At 34.8% G+C, this 21901-nt stretch overlaps 3 protein-coding genes across 3 annotated transcripts; all 3 read left to right on the top strand.

The window, feature by feature from the left end:
- Window positions 1-7783: 7783 nt before the first annotated feature.
- LOC111907337 (receptor-like protein EIX2) lies at window positions 7784-11088 on the top strand. The gene is made up of 2 exons (XM_023903102.2): window positions 7784-8118; window positions 8218-11088. The coding sequence occupies exons 1-2, from the start codon at window positions 7784-7786 to the stop codon at window positions 8603-8605; spliced, it is 723 nt and encodes a 240-aa protein (XP_023758870.1). The 3' UTR covers window positions 8606-11088.
- On the top strand, window positions 8936-9652 carry LOC111907312 (receptor-like protein EIX1). The gene has a single exon (XM_023903081.1). The coding sequence runs from the start codon at window positions 8936-8938 to the stop codon at window positions 9650-9652; it is 717 nt and encodes a 238-aa protein (XP_023758849.1).
- LOC111907313 (receptor-like protein EIX2) lies at window positions 9656-11153 on the top strand. The gene is made up of 2 exons (XM_042900012.1): window positions 9656-10751; window positions 10836-11153. The coding sequence occupies exons 1-2, from the start codon at window positions 9656-9658 to the stop codon at window positions 10862-10864; spliced, it is 1125 nt and encodes a 374-aa protein (XP_042755946.1). The 3' UTR covers window positions 10865-11153.
- The last annotated feature ends 10748 nt before the right edge of the window (window positions 11154-21901 follow it).

Here is a 21901-nt window from a genome sequence, read left to right as displayed (position 1 = left end):
TCGCAGATGTCGACTAGAAAGGTAAACTCCAACTATCGGATCACTTGACACGGGCTCCACCACCTATAACCATAGCACAATATATTCATAAGTCCTTACCCTTATGAGGCACTCCATAACCTCCTAGTAAATTCCTAATCAAGGTCAATGTCCTCGGTCAAGGTCAACAATCCGTGTTGACCTCAACTCACCGAGTACACTCGGCCACTCGCCGAGTCCATGGAGCACATTCCAATTCGCCGAGTCATCAGAGTGACTCGTCGAGCTCCTTTGAATCCCGATCAATACTTAAGGCCACCCATCGAGTTTCCTCCTTGCAACTCAACGGGTATACACGCAACCATATCCTTGGTTAAACTCATCCGACTCGCCTAGTTGGTCTTCAACTCGTCGAGTTTCATGGCCATCTTCATCTAACTCTTCGCGTTGTTCAAACAACTCGTCGAGTTCACTGTTTCCTTCATCTGGCTCGCCGAGTTGTTCATCCCACTCGTCGAGTTCGATGCACATCTTCATATGACCCGCCGAGTCGGCTTCGCGACTCGTCGGGTCCTTTCAGTCATGTAAACATGCAGGCGTCTTTAAGCCATTGCAAGGCCCCAAATTTGTAGATCCAACCCCCTTAGGCCTGCTTATCACGTAAAGTTGCAAACTTTACGTGCATGCATTGCTTCATAAGCTCCTAATGCCAAAACCATACTTTTAATGGGTGTTCATGGACCAAGGGAACCTTAATCTTGACTAAAGTTGGAGCTTTATGCTTGTATGCTCCAAGGAGGGTCCAGATCTAAAGTTACAACTTCAGATCTAGCCCATATATTGTCATACCAACTTGATACCTTCATAGAACCCCTAAACTCATTCAAAGATAAGGTCTAGACTGAAATAGCTAAGGGTAATGGTTTAATACCTTCCCAAGAGATGTACACAGCAGAAGAATTCAGATCTCCTCCCAGCTCCTTGCCTCAATCACTTGTTTTCCCCAAACTCCCACACCAAAATCTTCTCCCCAAAGCTTCAACACACAAAGGCACACATATACACGAGTTAGAGATGCAAAGGGGGCTGCCAAGGAACTGAAAGAGGCTTGAACTTCTTTAAATAGGGGTGCAAACCCCAGAAATTAGGGTTCTCCTTTCCAGCTCCTACTCGCCGAGTCCCACAAAGGACTCGCCGAGTAGCTCACTTAATTCGCGATCCCACCCGCTGCTACTCGACGAGTAGGGCTACTGACTCGTCGAGTAGGGCCAAAACCAAGAAGTTTTTATTTAAAATAATACCTGAGAATCGGGGCGTTACACATTTCAAAAGTACGCTCCCTCGCTTTCTTCAAAACATGACATCCTTGGCATTCCTTCAACCTATAATATTATTTAGGCATGGAACTTTGCAAACTTGTAAACATGATCCGTTCTTTATCAGAGCTGCATTTCTCAAGATCTCGGTTTGATAAACCGTTTCCGTTTCTATCATAACTCCTCCCATCTTAACTTCAGTACACTTTGTAACATCCAACACCTGGATCTTAGTGCTAATTAAGTTGAAGGCATATTTTCGTATGTTTTAACTATGGGTGTGCACCAAACCGCCCGAACCGCATAAACCATCCCCATCACACCAAACCGAACCGCATAACGTGGTTTAGAACTTTCGCGGTGCGGTCTGTGGTTTCTAATTTTGTAAACCACACTACATGGTGTGGTTTGCGCTGTGTGTGTGTGTGTGTGCGTGTGTGTGTGTATATATATATATATATATATAATCATTCTACATAAATAAAATAAGAGTTCGTTTATTTAGTTTTATATATAGAATTAGCATCGTATGATTGTAAGTAGAAATTACAATTAAAGTTATTAAGAATTCTTAATGAAAATGACATAATTATATGATTTACTATTACATCGAACATGAAATTAAAATACAGTTAGAATATATATATATATATATATATATATATATATATATATATATATATATATATATATATATATATATATATATATATGAAATTACTTGACTAAAGTACTAAACTTACACATAAAGTAGATACTTTCAAATTACTTGTTATGGGTTGTTTTTATCTTTTTCCAAAAGGATCAAATCCAGCCTAAATTTTTCGTTTTTAAAAAGCTAATACGAAAATTACCTAAATATTTTGGTTTGTGAAATTTATTAATTAAACAACTTATCGAACCGCACTCAAACCGCATAAACCGCCTGCATCAAACCGCACCGCTTAACGCGGTTCTAAACGTTTGTGGTGCGGTTTGCGGTTTCAAAAAAACCTCAAACCGCATATGCGGTGTGGTTTGCGGTTGACTCAAAACCACACCGCGAACACCCCTAGTTTTAACCAACATGAGTTCCCTAAGAGTCTTGTACATATCAGGAAACATGATGAATTCATTTGTTCTTGTTATGCCTAGCCTTTTAGAAATCGATCTTTTTCTAATATGTTTGAGCACATTGAGCATGTTGGAATCTGGAGATAGTGTCACCTAAAGGCATTGAGCATGTCAAACAATCCTTTTGGTATATAAATGATCGACTCACCAAAAAAATGTATCAGAATGCTCCCAATATGTTATGGAGAGGTTGTATTTACATGGCAGTTGAATGGTACAGTTCCAAAAGCACTTGGAAGACTTGAAAATCTAAGAGTCATAGATATATCCAGTAATGGATTGATAGGTCCAATCCCTGAATCTATAGGAAGATTAAGGTTCTTAGAAGTATTAGATCTACCTTATAACCTAGAATCCTTTGGAAACCTAGCAACTTTAGCTGATTTAAATCTAGAGTTTAATTGTTTAGCGGGCCCGCTTCCAGTTTCAATAACTTGCCAAACTTCGTTCTCTAGATATCTCCTATAATTATTTATAAGAAGAAGTGTTTTAAGCCCATTTTCTAACCTTTCCGAGTTGGTGGAATTGGATACTTCTAAAACTAAGTTGGCGTTCAATATTTCTCATGAGTGGGTCCCTCCATTCCAATTGTCAAACCTTGATCTCAGTTCTTGTAATATCATAAATGGATTTCCACAATGGCTTCAAAATCCAAAGAATTTGAGAAGTTGGTATTGTCCAATGCTTAAATTTCATGACCCCTCGTCACATGGTTGCAAAAGATGAACATTTCTTTCTTATATATCTCTTACAACCAACTTATCAAACCTTTGACAAACCTTCCTAACAGGGGAGATCATTCTTGGCATGAGGGAATATATATGGAAAATAACCTTTTTCAATATGTCGATTCCAAGTTCATTGTGCAAAAGGACAAGTTTGTGTTTTCTTGATCTTTCTAAAAATAGGTTAATTGGGAAAATTTCAAAGTGTCTTGGCAATTTGGGAAGTCTGACTACCATGATATTCAGCTCAAATCGGTTGTTCGGTGTCATTCCAAGTTGTATAGCTCTTACATCATCATTGCATCGGTTAAAATTGAACGACAACAACCTTATCGGTGAAGTTCCATGAGAATTATGTGGAGCTCCATTGCCAAAGAATTGCTCAAATCACCAAGATAGAACAATTGATGAGCCCACAAAGAAGTACAAAGCAGATACTGATGAGTTGGAAACGGTATGATTTGTTTGGTTTGGACATAATCAATGGTTTTGCAACATGTTTTTGAGGTATTATTGGAGTTTTGTGGTTCAGAAGCATTTGCGACACAAGCTTTTCCTGTTTTGTGAGGAAACTATTGACAAGATACACATTGCAGTCATGGTAAGAGTTGTCAAGATGAAGAAAGGTTGTGTAGATCCTTTGGCTTTGCGATTCAAGTAATTCCTAAATATATGCTATCAATGGTTATATTGTTTTTTATGACTTTTATTGTGTTTATTTATAATACTATTTGGATTTTATTATATTTCTATGACATTTGTAATATAGGTGTTGTTTAAAAGTGTTGAGTTCTAAATATTTGTTAGATTTTGTATGTATACAAAAGATCAAGTTGTTAGAATGGATTACTGAGGAATTGAATTGTATTGGTGTTTACAAGATCCATGAGTACTAGTGCTTCAACTTGAAATACCTTTTTCTCGCTCTCAACCTTCTGCTGCTACTATTACTATCACTCCTGCTCTTGGCCTGCTGTTGTAACTTTTTTTATGTTTTCTTGTTTTAATTTGATGATTGGGTGAAAGGTCAAAACTTTTGTTGGAATTGGTATTTATACAATATGAAGTTGTTAGGTTATATTTTTAACATCATTGCACCAATTTCGAGTTGCATATCTTCTCTTTTTGCAGTTATGGTGCAGATTTAAGTTATAAATCACCTCACTTGTGTTGTTGGTGGTATCGTCATTTTCTTGTTACATTCTCCTTTTTCTGGATCATGTGATCTGATTCAAGCATTTTCCAGATTGATAGAGATAGGTGGGCATTGATTGTGTATACTTATTCCTTCGGTGTATTTATTTTTCCAATGTTTTTACTTGTATTATTTGTTTTTTTGTCTTGATTATCAACAACAATAGCTTATTGTAGATTAAAGGACTTATTTGAGTTACATACCTTGGTCCTATCCTATGTTTAATATTTAAGTACTTAGTTCATCATGTGCATCTTCTATGTCACTTCCTTTTCTTTTAGTACTTTCATGTACATGTACATTCAGGCTACATGTACATAGAAGAAAATTGATTATGATGATGTATTGGTTAATTTTAAATTGACCTTAAAATGGATATGCTTTAGAGTGGGAAGGAAAACATAGAAGAAAAATGATTGTGGGTGTTGGAATCAAGAAAAGTAAAAGTACAATGCTTAAACGGGAAATATAATCAAAGTGTGATGTAAATAGGTGACCTTAGGCTTTGTGACTCATTACATGATGGATACAAGATTCAAAGACATTGGAACTTACCTAAATTAGAAAAAAAAAATTGAAAGTATGATGCCTTAATGGATAAAAATTCGAAAGTATGATTCCAAAATAGAGGTTAGATGCATTAGCAAATATATTACAAGAATGATTATTGGAAAATGACGCCCTTTTAGCTTCTAGCGTTTGACAAAACGCTCCATTTTGAACAAAAAGTCTCGTTCGGCACTACAAGCTTCTAGCGTTTAGTTTAAACAAAACGCTCAAAATCCAAATACTACTTCATGTAGCGTTTAACAAAACGCTACAAGCTACAAGCTAACCGCTACCAACCAATTTTGCCAAACACGCCTTATAACGTGGGCTAAAGAAGCAAATACGGAAGCTTTTCCCTTTCTACATTCACTTTCATATTTATAGTCATTGATACTTCTCATTTCATTCCAGAAATACTATTAAATTTATTGGCTATTTACTTTGAATATTCTTAATTTTACATTTAGGTCCGTGAAGATTTGAAATTTATATGTTGACTACGTTGCAACTTCTGTGTTTTTTTAAAATTACTAGCTAACCCCAAAATATTCAAAGGTTAGTATTTGTTATACGTTAAATAATTTGTGTTTTATACAATTTACTAAAATAGTTTTGAATAATTAAATAGTTTTCTCTATAATGCAAAGTATTCGAGTATCAAAACTTGTTAAGTGGCCTCTCAGGTAATAAAATTTGGATTTTAGGCAATTAATGATTTATTGATTTTTATAAAATATGATGGGTCCCTAAATTTATGAAATTTCTAATTTAACATAAACTTGAAAAAAAATTATTATATGGGAAATTCTAGAAAGTCCCTAGCTACTTTACAAACAAGATTTTATTTTTTGAGATTTTAGTAGATATTTTAACAGATGATAATGACTTAATATTAGTTATTTGGATGCATTAAGCCTATAAGAATATCGATCTTTAGTGGCGACAACATTGCCGCTAAAGGTATTGGAGGCGACATGTCGCCGCTGAAGGGTTGTCATTCGATGTTAATGCTCCATTGGTTGCCGTTATTGTCTTTCGTCGCTGCTAATGGTTCGTCACCTCTACAGGTGCGTCAACGCACCAGTAATGCTCTCCGTCGCCACTAAAAGTGTTGCCGCTATTTATACATATTTCTATATACATACAAATACAAATATAAATACATAATACACATACAAAATACACATATACATGCAAATGCACATAAAAACACACACACACACACACACACACACATATATATATATATATATATATATATACACACATTCAAAATATACATACATAAAAATGCACATTTAAATACACATCCACATCTACAAACACAAAAGACACATACAAATACACATCTACAAAATCGAAATTACGACGAGAACAGCGGTGGTGGTGCTATACGCCGACGAGAACGGTGGGGATCTGAAAATCCCGACAACCAACACAAATGCTGGAAATTTAGTAGGGAAAACAGAAAATGAAAAGAAAAGGAGAAAAAACGGAAAAGAAGAAGGGTGAAATTGTGAAGATATCAGCGAAATTCTGATAAGGTCGACGGTGGTGATCAGAGAAAAGAAGAGAAGACACAGAAGATCAAGAACGAAAGTGAGGATGGAGGGGGTTTTATTGTCGGCGCTCTTTAGCGGTGACGCCTTTATTGGCGACGGATACTCATTAGCGGCTACATACCAGAGGGAAAACAACACAGGGTTTCCTATGTTCTCCTAGTTGTTGGATCATTACTTAAATTGATAGACGGAGTTGAAATGATGCAATCACCAACACAGTGGCGGATTTAGTGCATCACAAGTGGGGTGTATGGCCCACTTAAAAATAGCTCCCATGGGAAATTTTAGCAAAACGGAAAAGAATTTTGTTATGTAATTGAATATGTAATTGAACAATTGGCCTCAGTTAAGTTTTCTTTGGCACCCATTCTTGCAGAAAAAAACCCCAAGAAAAAAACTAAAAAATCATATTCTTTTATTAATTTTTATTATATTTTTCCTTTATATATTTTGGCCCCTTAGTTTTGGTTTTGGATCCGTCATTGCACCAACATAAGCCTTTAGTGCGACAAACGCTTTTGGGGGCAACAAATAACGTATTTTTTTAATTTGTTGTGGAGCTTTTGCCAGTTATTCTTGTATATAGCCACCAGAGGACAACTATAACGTCCATAGAGATAACCTTTTTTCTTTTTATTTATTTATTTTTTTTATCATGACATAATCATAAAGAAAGGTTATTAAGATTTAAAGAACTTGATGTGAGCCTGCTGGGAGCAATTACGTATGTGAATTTCATGAACTTTGAAATTGAGACACATTCATCATTCATTATATATAAATTTGTTTTACGAGTTTTTGTTATACTGCTTGATATGCATATTTTTACATGTTTAGATGAGCTTGAAAGCATGAACATTTTGACTCAGCTGTATGAAAATATATTCCATCGAATTTTAAGTCGCTGCAATAATTAGTAGACTTGTGGACAAAGATATTTACATTAAGTTTGCCGTGAAGAATAAACTTAGCCAAACAACACATAAACGAAATATATATAGTATGGGACCAGAAGAGGATGTTTGTGGATACTGATTGATTATCCGTTACTTGCCAAGTCTTCCATCGCAAGAAGTAACTAGTGGATACAAATCTTTATTGACTTCAAGTCTTCCATGCATGGCTATATGTTGCTGTTCATTTATGGCTCTATAAATGAACAAGTTTCTTAACTAAAAAAACCATCAATTCATCACTAGAACCTATCTTTCCACTTCGATTTTCTTCTGTATTAAACTATTCTAGGGTTTATAATGGGGGAATCAGAGGGTTTGGGGACTCCATCTCATTTTAATAAGTATTTTTTTGGCAGCAACCACATATACTTTTTTGGGTGTTGGAAATATGAGTGTCGTTTGCTCTAAGAAAGAGCAACTTGCTCTTCTCAAGTTCAAACACAATGTCAAAGATGACTATGAAATGTTGTCATCATGGGTTGGCAATGACTGTTGCAGGTGGGAAAGAATCCAGTGTGATGTTGTCACTGGAGAAGTCGAAAGCCTTAATCTTAGAGGAAACAAAGCATATTCATACGATGATCAAGGCTACCAGTACTTGGTTGGTAATGAGGTGAACTCTTCATTGGCAGAGTTGAGGCGTCTCAAATACTTGGACTTAAGTGCGAATTCATTTGGAGGAAGTCGGATCCCTGAGTTCATTGGATCTTTGAAACACCTGAGGTACCTCAATCTCTCTGATGCTGGTTTTAGTGGTCTTGTTACTCCTCACATTGGAAATCTTTCTAATTTAAAAGTTCTTGATCTATGTTCAAACTATAGGCTGATGACAGATGATGTGGCATGGACTTTTCGTCTTTTGTCACTTGAGCATCTCGATTTGAGTGCATTTGATCTTAGTAGAACAAAAAACTGGGACATGTTGCTTTACATGATTCCTTCGTTGAAAGAACTATGTTTGTCATCTTGTCAACTTTCCAATGCCGATGTTCGTCCTTTTCTTAATTCGAGTAAAATACTTCCCAACATCAAACACCTGGATCTTAGCAAAAATTATTTCAAAGGTCCACTCCCTGGATTTTTTCAAAATATGACATCCCTAGCGTTCCTTGATATTTCACACTTCAATATTAGTCTGACATGCATGGAACTTCGCACACTTGCTAAACTTGATCCCTTCTTTATCAGAGCTTCATTTGTCAAGTTGTGAGCTCGATAAGACATTTCTATCTTCCTTTCATCATAATTTCAGTGCACTTTCTAAGATCCAACATCTGGATCTTAGCTTCAATTCAATCCAAGGCATGTTTCCATCAGTTTTAACAAACATGAGTTCCTTAAGAGTCCTTGACCTCTCAAGAAACACGTTGAATTCATCGGTTCCTCTAATACCTAACCTTCTAGAACTCGATCTTTCGTTTAACGAGTTTAAGCAGATCGAGCATGTTGGAATCTGGAGACAGTGTCACCTGAAAGTCCTGAGTGCCTCAAACAATCATTTTAATGTAGAAATGATTGACTCACCAAAAAATTTATCAAAATGTTCTCAATATGCTTTGGAGAGATATTGGATTTACATGAGAGTTTGTATGGTGCAATTCCAGAAGCATTTGGAAGATTGTCAAATCTAATAGATATAGATCTATCACATAGCAGATTGACAAGTCCAATCCCTGAATCTCTAGGAAGATTAAGGTTTTTAGAAGTATTAGATCTATCCTATAACCAGATAAAAGGTCTCATTCCAACATTTCTTGGGAAACTTCACAAACTTGACCTTTCTTTTAATCAATTGAATGGTTCAATTCCAGAATCCATTGGAAAGTTAGCAACCTTAACAGATCTGGATCTAGAATTCAATTGGTTAACTGGCTCCATCCCAACATCTTTAGGAAGACTTGGTTCATTACGAAAATTTTTGGTTGGTTCAAATTTGTTAAATGGGACTATTCCGGTTTCAATTGGGGAACTTTCCAAACTCCATTCTCTAGATATCGCTAACAATTCTTTACAAGGAGTATTGTCTGAAGCCCATTTTTCTAACCTTGCGGTGTTGAAGGAGTTGTATGCTTCTTCTAACAAATTGAAATTCATTGTTTCACGTGAGTGGGTCCCTCCATTCCAATTAGAAAGTCTTGAACTCAGTTCTTGCAATATCGGAAGTGGATTTCCGCAATGGCTTCAAAATCAAAGGAAACTTGAGCTGTTAGTGTTGTCCAATGCTACAATTTCGGGACCTCTCCCCACCTGGCTATAGAAGATGAACATTTCTTTCTTAGATCTTTCTCACAACAAACTTAGTGGACCTTTGACAAACCTTCCTAGTGGAGGAATTTCTCGTGTATTATTTCTAGAAGATAACCTTTTCAGTGAGTCGATTCCAAGGTCATTGTGCAGAAGGACAAATTTGCAATTTCTTGATCTTTCGAAAAATAGGTTAACTGGGAGAATTCCGAAGTGCCTTGAGAATTTGAAAACTTTGGCTACAATGATATTTAGCTCAAATCAGCTGTCTGGTGTCATTCCGAGCTCTGTAGCCCTTACATCGTTATGCCGGTTAAACTTGAATGACAACAACTTTACAGGTGAACTTCCTCTAGAATTGGGGAATTTACGATGTTTAAATGTTTTAGATTTGGGTGATAATAGATTCACTGGGAATATACCCAAGTGGATAGGAGAAAACCTTACGTCATTGATGGTTTTAAGGTTACGTAGAAATAACTTCACCGGTAGAATTCCTGAATCTTTATGCATATCTTCAAATCTTCGAATTTTGGATGTTTCACACAACAATTTAACGGGTACTATCCCTCGTTGTTTAGGAGAGTTGAGTGCCATGGTTGAAATCAACCCATTACCTTGGTATTCTGGAAGTATCGATTATGATGAGAATGTAATTCAAGCCATGAAAGGTGCTGATCTTGAATATACAACAAATTGGGAATTAGTTTATAACATGGATCTTTCAAGCAATAAACTTGTCGGAGAAATACCGCTTGAGCTAACTGCACTTTGTACATTGATGGGTCTCAATTTGTCTAATAATCATCTCAGAGGCAGTATTCCAGGCAACATTGGAAACATGAAGAACTTAGAATCTCTGGATTTCTCCAACAACGAGTTGATAGGAATGATCCCTTCAAGCATGGCAGGTTTGAACTTTTTGAGCCATTTGAATCTGTCACACAATAATTTTTCAGGACGAGTTCCTACAGGAAGTCAACTGCAGACTCTTATTGATCCATCCATATATGATGGGAACAAAGATCTATGTGGACCTCCATTGCCAAAGAGTTGCTCAAATCATCAAGGCCCAACAACTGTTGAGCCCACGAAGATCCATCAATACAAATGTATGGTTATTTTACTTGGACATAGTGTGTGGTTTTGCAACAGTATTTTGGGGTATTATTGTATTTTTTTTCTTTAAGGAGCAGTGGAGAAGGAAGCTTTTCATGTTTGTTGAGAAAACCATTGACTTGATACATGTTGAAGTTGTGGTAAGAGTTGCCAAGTTGAAGAGAGGAAGGATGGACGCATAGATCCTTCGGGATGCATGTAATTACCAAGTATATGTTATAAATGATTAGTTTGCTTTTTCCTATTACCGATATTATGCTTATTTGTACTAATATTTGGAATCTATATGTGTATGGCATTTATAGTACATGTGTTGTTTAAAAGTGTTAATTTCGAATATTTTTTAAAATTTGGTATTTATACAAGATCAAGTGTTAGATTAGATTCTTGTGGAATTGAATTATGTTGAGTAACAAGTATTTTTTAAATGCTGCAAGGAGTTATCGAGTCACAAGAAAATAAGAACATTGTGAGATTAGTATATGGGATCAGTAAACAAGAACATCAAAGCAACTCAGTACAGTACTGACGTGCTGAAGCGAATGGTTTGTTCTCGATTATTTATACTAGTATTGGGATTTTATTTTTGTATGACAATTAGTCTACCTATTTTGTTGATGCCGGCTATAGACATTTTTTAGGGTTCAATTTTAAAATATAGTTATAAAAAACTAGATTCCCGGGTATAGACATGGATTCCGCAGAGGTAAGCTCAGAGGGCTCTATGGAATCCAATATAGCTCCGCGGAATGGCAAAATCGTAAATAAATCAGAAGATTAAAAAAAAGTACTCAAGATCTATTCCGCGGAACTACCTCCGAGGAATGAACTGATTCCGCGGAGCTAGCTTCAAGGAATGGAACTTCAGAAAAAAAAAAAAAAAATCACCTCCAAGGATTCTTTTATGTAAGATCTCCGATCAAAAGGCCATTTTTTCCATCTTACATTCATTTTAAACATTGTCAAGAAAAATTCATATTATCATAATCTTTTCTTGAAAATAATTAGTTGGGTAATGAGTATAAATCCTAAAGAATCGATATGGGAAAAAAATTGAAGATGCATTCCTCGGAGCTACCTCCGTAGAATGAGTGCATTCATCAGAGGTAGCTCGTGGAATGGATCTTGAGTTTTTTTTAATATCTTGATTTATTTACGATTTTGTCATTCCGTGGAGCTATAGTGGATTCCACGAAGCCTTCGTAGCTTACCTCCGCGGAACCCATGTCTATACCCGGAAATCCAATTTTTTGTGTCTATATTTTGGAATTTAACCCCAAAAATGTCTATAGGTAGTATTTTTCATTTCTTTTTTGTTCAATGTTCTAGCTCTTGATGCGTCATTGACCATATTGTTAAGCTGCAAGAATTTCAGGAGAGTTCAACATCTTGATGTTCTTTCTCTTTGCTACTTTTGGTTCGAAAATGAGTTAACCGCATGTATTTCTTTCAAACTATCTTTCCGATGGCTGTAGTTTTATAGGGAGTTTTTTCTTTAATGTTGAGTTAATAAGTTGTATATTATATTTGGTTTTTTGGTTTTCATTGGTCCAATTAGTTATTTATTTTTTTATTTTTTTATTTTGAACAGCAAACTTAATATACCCCTATTCTTAATTCAACTTATGTCAATATACTCCAACTCCTTAATTCAACTTATGTCAACAATTAATAAGACTTGAATCTTCAACCTCAAGGAGAAGGACAACATCTGATACCGTTGGGCTAGAAGTCATTTGGTGACAATTAGTTATTTGATTGATTGTTTCAAATCAAACACTAGATTATGAAAAATTAAATTGCCTTTTTCCTTTTATTCCTACAAATATTCCTAGCCGTTAAAATTATGACAATTGTCATCATTCCATATTTTTTAATTATCTCATTAAGGATATAGTAGAAATATATCAAACAAAATTAAATTTAATGGTGGAATGATGACACTTGTCATAATTTTAGTGGGTAGGAATACTTGTAGCTATAAAAGATAGGAGACTGTTGGGTTTTGTATACTACAACATCCTATGATGCACATACAGCCCTAAATGCCTTGGGTCTATGTTTTCTCTAACTATACAAGTAATGGTATTTCCAAATCATTAAGCCTATAACTAGCATGCAGTTGACACAAATAATATGAAATACTAGTTAGGATGACATACCTCTTATGTAGCTTGAAACCTTGTTGCATTTAGCCTTAAGAGCTTAGCACCAAAAGTATGAATGCCTCAAACTCACCTAGGACAAAGGTGCCTCTTGAGAGATAATTTACATTCACCAAAAACACCTCCAAGAACTCCAAAAACTAGAAGTAGGCGTTTTTAGGCTATGGGGTTTGTATTCATATGTAGGATTTCAAGAGTCATGGGTATAACCCAAATCCATACCCATGGGTTCTATGATTCATGGTTCATGTGGCCCAACTCTTTATGTGTCCATACATAAACTTGGTCTAACATGGATCATAAGCCCAACACATATAAATATAACTAATTACCATAATTAGTCCCCATAGATTTAATTAGTCTCTTTTGATCACTAAATTAATTCCAAATTAATTCTTGATCAATACTAATTAAAACATATGATTTCATATTAATATATTATAACTTATAATATATTAATAAATCATATGTAACCTTTTCTCAGGAGTCCATCCTAACAAATTGTCATGGTGTTATGCAACCCAAATGGACCATGCTACTCTTGGGTCGAGTACATACAAATAATAGTTATGGGCTTAGACATCTAACCCAACAGTCTCCCACTTGGATAAGTCTAAAACTATTATTGCAAGTAAGACTCCAAAACCCAACTAGCAATCTTAGTTCTTAAAGTCGCTGTCGAACTCTGCCCTAGTCAATGACGTGTCAATTAGATAAGGGATCAAATATTCCTCCATTCTAGATATCATATGGACAGAGACATGGATTATAATCATTCTCTCTGTCCATCTGTTGTTTTCCGATTTCCGATTTATGACGACCGACTAATTGAACAAATTGAACCAGTCCAGGCCCGACCGAGCACTTGGGGTTGTCATCACTAAATCATCTAGGGCCCACAGATATCACTTTTATCCCTCCAAGGGTAATAGTAATGGATAAACTTCGACTTATATGCTTGCTCTATCTACTCATCAAATCACACACAACAATGTGTTTTATAACACCAAGTTATTGGTGCGTTTTCACATTATCAATGTGCAACCGACTTGTAAACTGCAACTCATATCTCTCTGTTTGAAGAATAGAAGATATTATCGTCTCATGATCACTCGTGATAAAATCCATGAAGTGATTCAAATGAGCGTGGGTTTAATCCAATACTCAAATCTTATTCCAGGAGCATTCATGAATACTGCATCTATGTTAAAAAAACACCTAGACATACTACAGACCCATTCATGAAAGTCTTGCCTCATTACCTACTTCCAAAGTATGATCGAATATGGACGGTTTGAATAACCTAGTTATTCGGGAAGTCAAAACATGCAAAGTGAAACACAAGAATAATACTAATCCTATATGACCCAAAAACTTTTGAGTCATATTGATTACTCATTATTCATTGTATAATGTTTCAAATAATAAACTTAATACTTGAACTAAAACAATAGTTGCCCCATGCTACAAACATGCACACTATGTTTACCTATGGTCTTTTCTTTGTGGAATAGCTCAATTGAAAACATTTCAATGATGCTCATTTCACAATTCCAAATCCTTATGATACATGTAAGAATACAAGATTCTTTGCCATTTATTGAAATCTGTTAGATTCTTAAACTTATATGCAATGATCCTCTTGTAATGACTATGCACAAAAGTCACAAAGACTTGGCAACATATATTACAAAGTATTCCCATCGAGAGAAATTCCATGGAAAAGATGTCTCACGTTCAAAGTACATTCCTTTGAACATCCTTTTTGCATTAAGTTTTCTAATCTTACACAGATTTAATGAATAACTTCCTCCTATGGAAACATTTCCATATTCCCATTTTAACTATCACTTCTAAACAAGAGTTTCCTCTTTTCAGAATATGTCAATAAGGTTCTTCCAAAATTAACACTATACTTCCAACTGTCCATGAGCAACCAATCTTTGGTAAGCCTCTGATTTTCTTCGAAAATTGCTTAATCATTTTAGTCATCATTCAGTTCTAGTCCTTTTTCCCTCTTAATGCCCTAGGCATTTGGAAAATTCAAAACACATAGAAATATTATAGCATATGCAATCGATCCTATACTCGAAGCATATGGGATACGATTCATAATGTCTCACATAAAGACATAATCCTAGACCAGTCTTTTGTTATAATTTTCTATTTTCCATGTTTTCAAAATTCGGACTATGAAGAAGGATTCCATCATCATAATCGAATTTGAGAACGCAATTAATATTTCCATATATAGAATTTCCTTATGCTAAACCATTTCAACATAACATTCAAATATATACTTGACTAAATTTGATTAAAATCTCAATTTAAGCATTTAGAAATGAAATGAAGTATGAATTTCTCTCCCTTAATTATAGCAAAACAACTTTTCAAACCCTGCAACTTGGCGAATTGAAACCTTTGTTTTCTATAATTAACATTGCTAACTTGCAACACTTACAATAATTGATTATGCCCCCACTAGCATAATAATTAGTTTACTAGCACATCACTTATGCTCCCACTAGCTTTGACATGTACCCAAAAATCAGCTGGGCTTCTTAGAATCAATATTTTATTGACTTTCTTTCAAAGTTAAGATTTCTAATACGAGATTCTTTGATAAGACTTTATCAAAATCATACACCTTTCCTTAGATAACTCACATGTGTTTCTAAACAATTATGAAGAGGGATGTCGTAATCATAATGTTTAGACCTTTTGCCCTTTCTCACAATTCGAATTATGAAGAGGGATGCCATAATCATAATCGAATTTGAAAATGCAAATCCCATAATTGTTATCTCTTTAAAATCTACTTAGTGAAATCGTTTCCTCACCATCATTTTCATGAGTCGGAGAGAAACCTTATGACACTCAGATTTTATGGTGTATGTGTTCCTATCCATGTGAATTTTTCAAACCATAATTATAAGACAAGGTTAGTGACAAATCCAAACTCATATGAACTGAACTTGTTCAATCTTAACTTCTTGCCACTTGGTAGCACAAGGGTCTACCATGTCTTCCAATTTGTCATGCAAACAATTGAGAACTCATAGAACTCACATTCATAGTCACCTTTTAACTGGAATGGGCACAGAAACAAGAATATGTCAACATGATAGGTTACAAACCGCAAGTCGTGTACTAGTGATAAACAACAGGTTTATTCTTGATTATTTCTTGAGACCCTTTTCAAGATCATTAAGACTCCCACTGACTGCATGACATATGAGATTCTCTTTTCAAGAACCATTCCTTGACAAACAAATAATCAAGAGTTAGTGCAAATTCTTATCAAGAAAAAACACTTCACACTATTGGTCTTACTTGGTCTTTTATTTTATCAAAAACATCACAACTTACCGATTTCAAATGTACAAGAGTAAGAAAACATTTTACTCTACATTTGATAAGTGTTTTTAAACCTTCTTAACATTATGTCACTCAAGGCTCGATAGACTCAATTTTGGAACGAAGTATGATTCATCTTTTGATTTAACCATTTCAACAATTCACGATTTCTCTTCTTAGCCAAACAAATGCACCAAGATGTCCTTAGAGGATCAATTGTGATATGGCTTTCCATAATCTTTAAGATGATCATAAAACATGATCCTGAAGTACTCTCCCATCTTTTCAGATTGAAGAAACTTTTATCTTTCTGCCTAATTTAATTATGCTCATTCGTCATGTCTTACATTGAAACTTTTCCAATGTTTCAGAATTATACTTAAACCTGTAAGCACAACCATATTTACTAAACTTTAGTAAATCATGACGAAAAGCCTTATCGTTCTTTATGGTGGACCTGATCAGCACACAACCAAGTGTACCCGATCTCCTAGTCCTTCACTTGACAAGCATCTACATGTGAACAAGGAATTAGTCTTACTTTCCAAAGATGAAAATTCTCATTCATCATACAATACAAGTTGCATGACTGAAAATCTTTCCTTTATTTGGTAAATTATGACACTGCCACAAACGAAAGAATCATAACCATTTTCCAATATTGCTATCAATGGAATCATATAAACAACAATTTTTCACAAATTCCATTGTAAGGTTACTTAAAATAAACAAAATTAAAATTTTCCTTTTATTTTAAAATTGCAGAAGAACTTATCCTTACAATGCAAATACATATGAAAACTATGTTGTTATCCCTTCCTAAGCAATCTATCATAACTCTTAGCAGCAACTCAAAATTCTGATCTTCAGATCATGCAATCGAAATCCATCTCTTCACGATCAGAATTAGCTTATTCTTCCTTTAAGCTTCTTTTTCTTTTCTTCGATTCTACAAAACATCAAAATGTGACCTAGTCACATCATATAACAAGAATCTCCAAATAGGAACTTAATAGAGTTAGATAGTGGATTTTACCTGAAGCATAGTCAAATTATTGACTTTTACCCTCTAGTGAACTTTCAGGTAAATAGGGTATCTTCGCAACCAATGCCCCTTCTTTTGGCAATGGAAACATATGGAATATTTAGTAATGGTACACGGGACTATCTCAAACTTAGCTTTTCTCATTACCATTTGGTCAACCAGGTTGACTATGGTCGATCCCTTTCCGTTGGGAAGATAAGACTTTTCTGGACTTCCAATGTTTCCATTGTCAATGACCATGTAAGTTTGGGAAGTAGATCTTCCAATCAAATTTTCTTTGCCATCGCTCCAAATCATTGTTGATTCAGCAGCAACACGCAAATATGTAAGATTGATAAGGGTCATGTCGTGGTCTGTCACATAGTAGTCCTATAGAGAACTCACTATATGACTTAGGAAGTGATTGAAGAACCCAATCAACAGCCAACTTCCTTGAGACTTCGACACTAGACCTGGCAATTTCAGACACGAAGACACGAATCTGTGAGAGACACGACACGACACGAATACATCTTAAAATTTGAGATAAAGCTTATTTCTCATCGTGTAAAATTCGTGGCTGACACGTTTTCATGACACGAATACACTGTCAGGTCTATTCGACACCCAACTCTCCTATCTTGTCAATATGTGAATTCATCTCCAAGATGTGAGCACATATAGACATTGATTGCTAATAGGGATTGAGTGACCTTGAACTTTTCAAGAACTTGTGGGTTAGGGAGAATAATTGGAGGAGGTGGAGGAAGTGAAGTATGATTTCTAGTCCCATTAATGCATGATAAAGGGATTAATCTTTCACCTTGATCGCTATGTGGGATATCATCTTCTTTAGGAAAGCTTTATCCAAAAGGATAAGGAAGACCATAGTTGTCATAACTAGACATCTATGAGGGAGAAATTCAAGTTTAGTTGACTTAAGTCCTTGATATAACACCCAATATGAAATATTAAGGCTAGGACCAAACACAATATTTTATAATTTGGAAGAGGGATGCCGTAATCCAAGCTACAAAGTATTTGAAGGTACGTAAATGACGATTTACCAATTTCCATCATGAAAAACAAAATTTAACATTAGGTTATAAATGAATTGAAACTCCTAGATCTTTTGAGATTCATTAAACTATTCAATTACATGTTTAAATCTCGATTGTGCCCTTCAAGTTTGTGACTGGGATGTTGAGGATCACAAACAAGGAGTGAATAACCATGCAAATTAACTTGGTACACTTAATGTTACAACCACCTAATCAATGTACCGGTTAACCACACACACTCCATTGATCTATTATTAACATCAAGCTACCCTTTGCTACGCATTGTCAGCCCCATATTAGTGTTCCGGTTAACCACACACGCTCCACTAATGACTTAACAAGGTGCAAAGTGTTATTTCATGGGTTAGCACCAAATTCACATTTTCCTAAAGTAACTAAGATTGGGAATTTAATAAAGATTAGTTACTTTGTATTTATCATTATACTTTTAATGAAGGGAGAATTAATGTCATGTCATACTCGTTCAGCTAACGAACCTCCACCAGTCAAGGAAGCGGTGCGTGAGAGTGGACACCCATTAAATTGTCATTTAATAAGCAGTAACTTTATACCACCTTATAGACCGGCTTTGTGAATGAGGTCTACTAACGGTAAGACTGACTTACTCTTATATATATATATATATATATATATATATATATATATATATGTTAAACATATAATATTATAATATTATAAGGGTTGAATTTTAAACTTTTAAAATTCTAGGGGTTGGAATTAAAGTATACATAGGGGTAACTTTACAAATTCCAAAACACGAGGGCAAGTTTTGAACAATTCAAAAACTTTTGGTTTCCATAACTTATGAGTTTAATATGGTTTTTATGGAAGACTTTTCATGTTCCGTAACTTGAGGACATGTTATGGAAGACATAAAACTATTTTATGATAACATTAAAAATAAGAGACTCTTACATTTTCATAACCTATGAGACTTAATGTGCTTTTAAATGAAAAACTCTTCATTTTCCATAACTTGAGACAAGTTATGGAATTCATAAAAACCATTAATATCAATTATCCCAATTAACACAATAATCAAATAATTTTTTCTATGATCTAGATTAAACTCATAAGTAAAGTTAATTCACATCAACAATTTTCAGGAAATTAGCTAAACATATAAACTAATACAAATCTTGAAACTTTGACAATTATCCTTAATTTGGATGAGGATAATCATTACTATAGCATCAAAATCAAATTTTATGAACAAAAACATATTGTTGTAATGATCCTAATCCAAAACAGGCCAAAAAAAACTCGAAAATCTACATTCAGGACTGCCAACTCATCGAGCCACTTGATGCACTCGACGAGTCCAAGACAATCTTCAAGCAACTTGTTAGGTCACCCAGTGGACTCGGCGATTCAGGCTGACAGAATGCAGAAAAATCGATTTTTTTTGCTTCGAAAACCAATAATAACATCAAATATAATAGAAAAACAACCCATGACTCTGATACCACTACTGGGTTATGGTATACTACAACATCCTATGGTGCACATACAACCCTAAATGCCTTGGATCTATGTTTTCTCTAATTATACATGTAATGGTATTTCCAAAGCATTAAGCATATAACTAGCATGCAATTGACATAAATAATATGAAATACTAGTTAGGATGACATGCCACTTATGCAGTTTGAAACCTTGTTGTATTTGGCCTTAAGAGGTTAGCACCAAAAGTATGAATGCCTCAAATGGCTCACAACTCACCTAGGACAAAGGTGGCTCTTGAGAGAGAATCTCCATGCACCAAAAACACCCCCAAGAACTCCAAGAACTAGAAGTAGGCGTTTTTAGGCTATGGAGTATGTATTTATATGTAGGATTTCAAGAGTCATGGTTATAACCCAAATCCATACCCATGGGTTCTATGATCCATGGTTCATGTGGCCGAACTCTTTGTGTGTCCATACATAAACTTGGTCCAACATGGATCATAAGCCCAACACATATAAATATAACTAATTACCATAATTAGGCCCCATAGATTTAATTAGTCTCTTTTGATCACTAGATTAATTTTTGATCAATAATAGTTAAAGCTTATGATTTCATATTAACATATTATAACCTATATTATATTAATAAATCATATGTAACCTTTTCTCAAGAGTCCATCCTAACAAATTGTCCTGGTGTTATGCAACCTAAATGGATCATGCTACTCTCGTGTCGAATACATACCAATAATAATTATGGGCTTAGACATCTAATCCAACAGAGACAATTTAATTTCTCCTAGATTGTATATATTACAGTACGGCTATAGCCGTTCCTGACATTTTAATGGTTGTGTCTCTATTTCCTACGATTCAAAGTATCGAAGTTTCTAAAGTTGTTAAAAAAAATCAACCGGTATCTCATGTTATAAAATTGATAAAAAGACAAATATAGTTGAATTTAATGATTTTGTGATTATTATGCATAAATTAACCATAAAAAGGACCAATCTAACCACTAAATCAAAGTGAGCCTTAATGGACTACGATTTCAAGGTATGGGTTGTTTAACGCCCGCAAGATAGGGCTAGATGATTAAAGAATAATAGCATAATTATTTGTCACGGTGATAAATAAATGTTTTAATAGTATATTATTTAGAATAAATAACCTAAGTGAAAGTCGTAGTAATTGAAAAAGCGAACTCGTGCATAAAGAGAACGTCCAAATCTGACTTTGTATGAAGAAGTTATGATTTTTCAAAGCTGGACCGTAGCAGTGTGCAACACATAAATTAGAATTCAAATCAGTCGATTGTTAGGAAAAACAATCTAAACGAGAGTCGTAGATCTTGTCGATATAAAGACAGTAAAGAACGGATGTCATATGGAAGAGTTGTGATTTTTATACGAATTTTAACAGTCCAAGCCTATAAAAATATAATTTTAAAAATAAATTGAGAATTATCCAACGGGGTCTAAATGAAAGTTGTAGATCTCCTCGATAGCTACACGTAGATATAAAGAACGTCCAAAATAGAGCTCGTATGAAGAACTTACGGAATTTACAAAATCTATGTTTTGCGCAGCACGTACTTCTAGAATGAGGCAACGCGGACCACAGAGAAGCCGAAACATAGCACAAATAACAGGGGAGACGCAACCTTAAGGTCGAGACGTGCACCTTAAAAGGCACGACGTGCATGGTCAAAACCTGCTACAAATAGAGGCTCATCCTTCATTCACTCCACACACCATTCAAAATAATTCTATTTGAAAACTTCCTCCTTGAATCCCAAATCTCTTTAGTATTTAGTAGTTTTAGCGGAACTCTAAGTCGTCAGAGATTCCAAGTGTTTGGGTCGGAGTTATGCCAATGTAATCTCTTGGTTTTTGCTAGAAAATTTTTGTAAGTTAAGCTACACTCATATCACTTTCAAGTGTAAATTATATTTATGTTCATAGTCTTTATTATGAACCTATAAATAAGATTTATCATTAATTCCAAGTCATTATACTGATTTATCTACTTACGGGAATGATGACTATGCTGGATTTTGTGATG

Source organism: Lactuca sativa, chromosome 3, assembly GCF_002870075.4.
Source record: "Lactuca sativa cultivar Salinas chromosome 3, Lsat_Salinas_v11, whole genome shotgun sequence".
Classification (NCBI taxonomy): Eukaryota; Viridiplantae; Streptophyta; class Magnoliopsida; order Asterales; family Asteraceae; genus Lactuca; species Lactuca sativa.
This window is presented reverse-complemented; position numbering and strand designations above follow the sequence as displayed.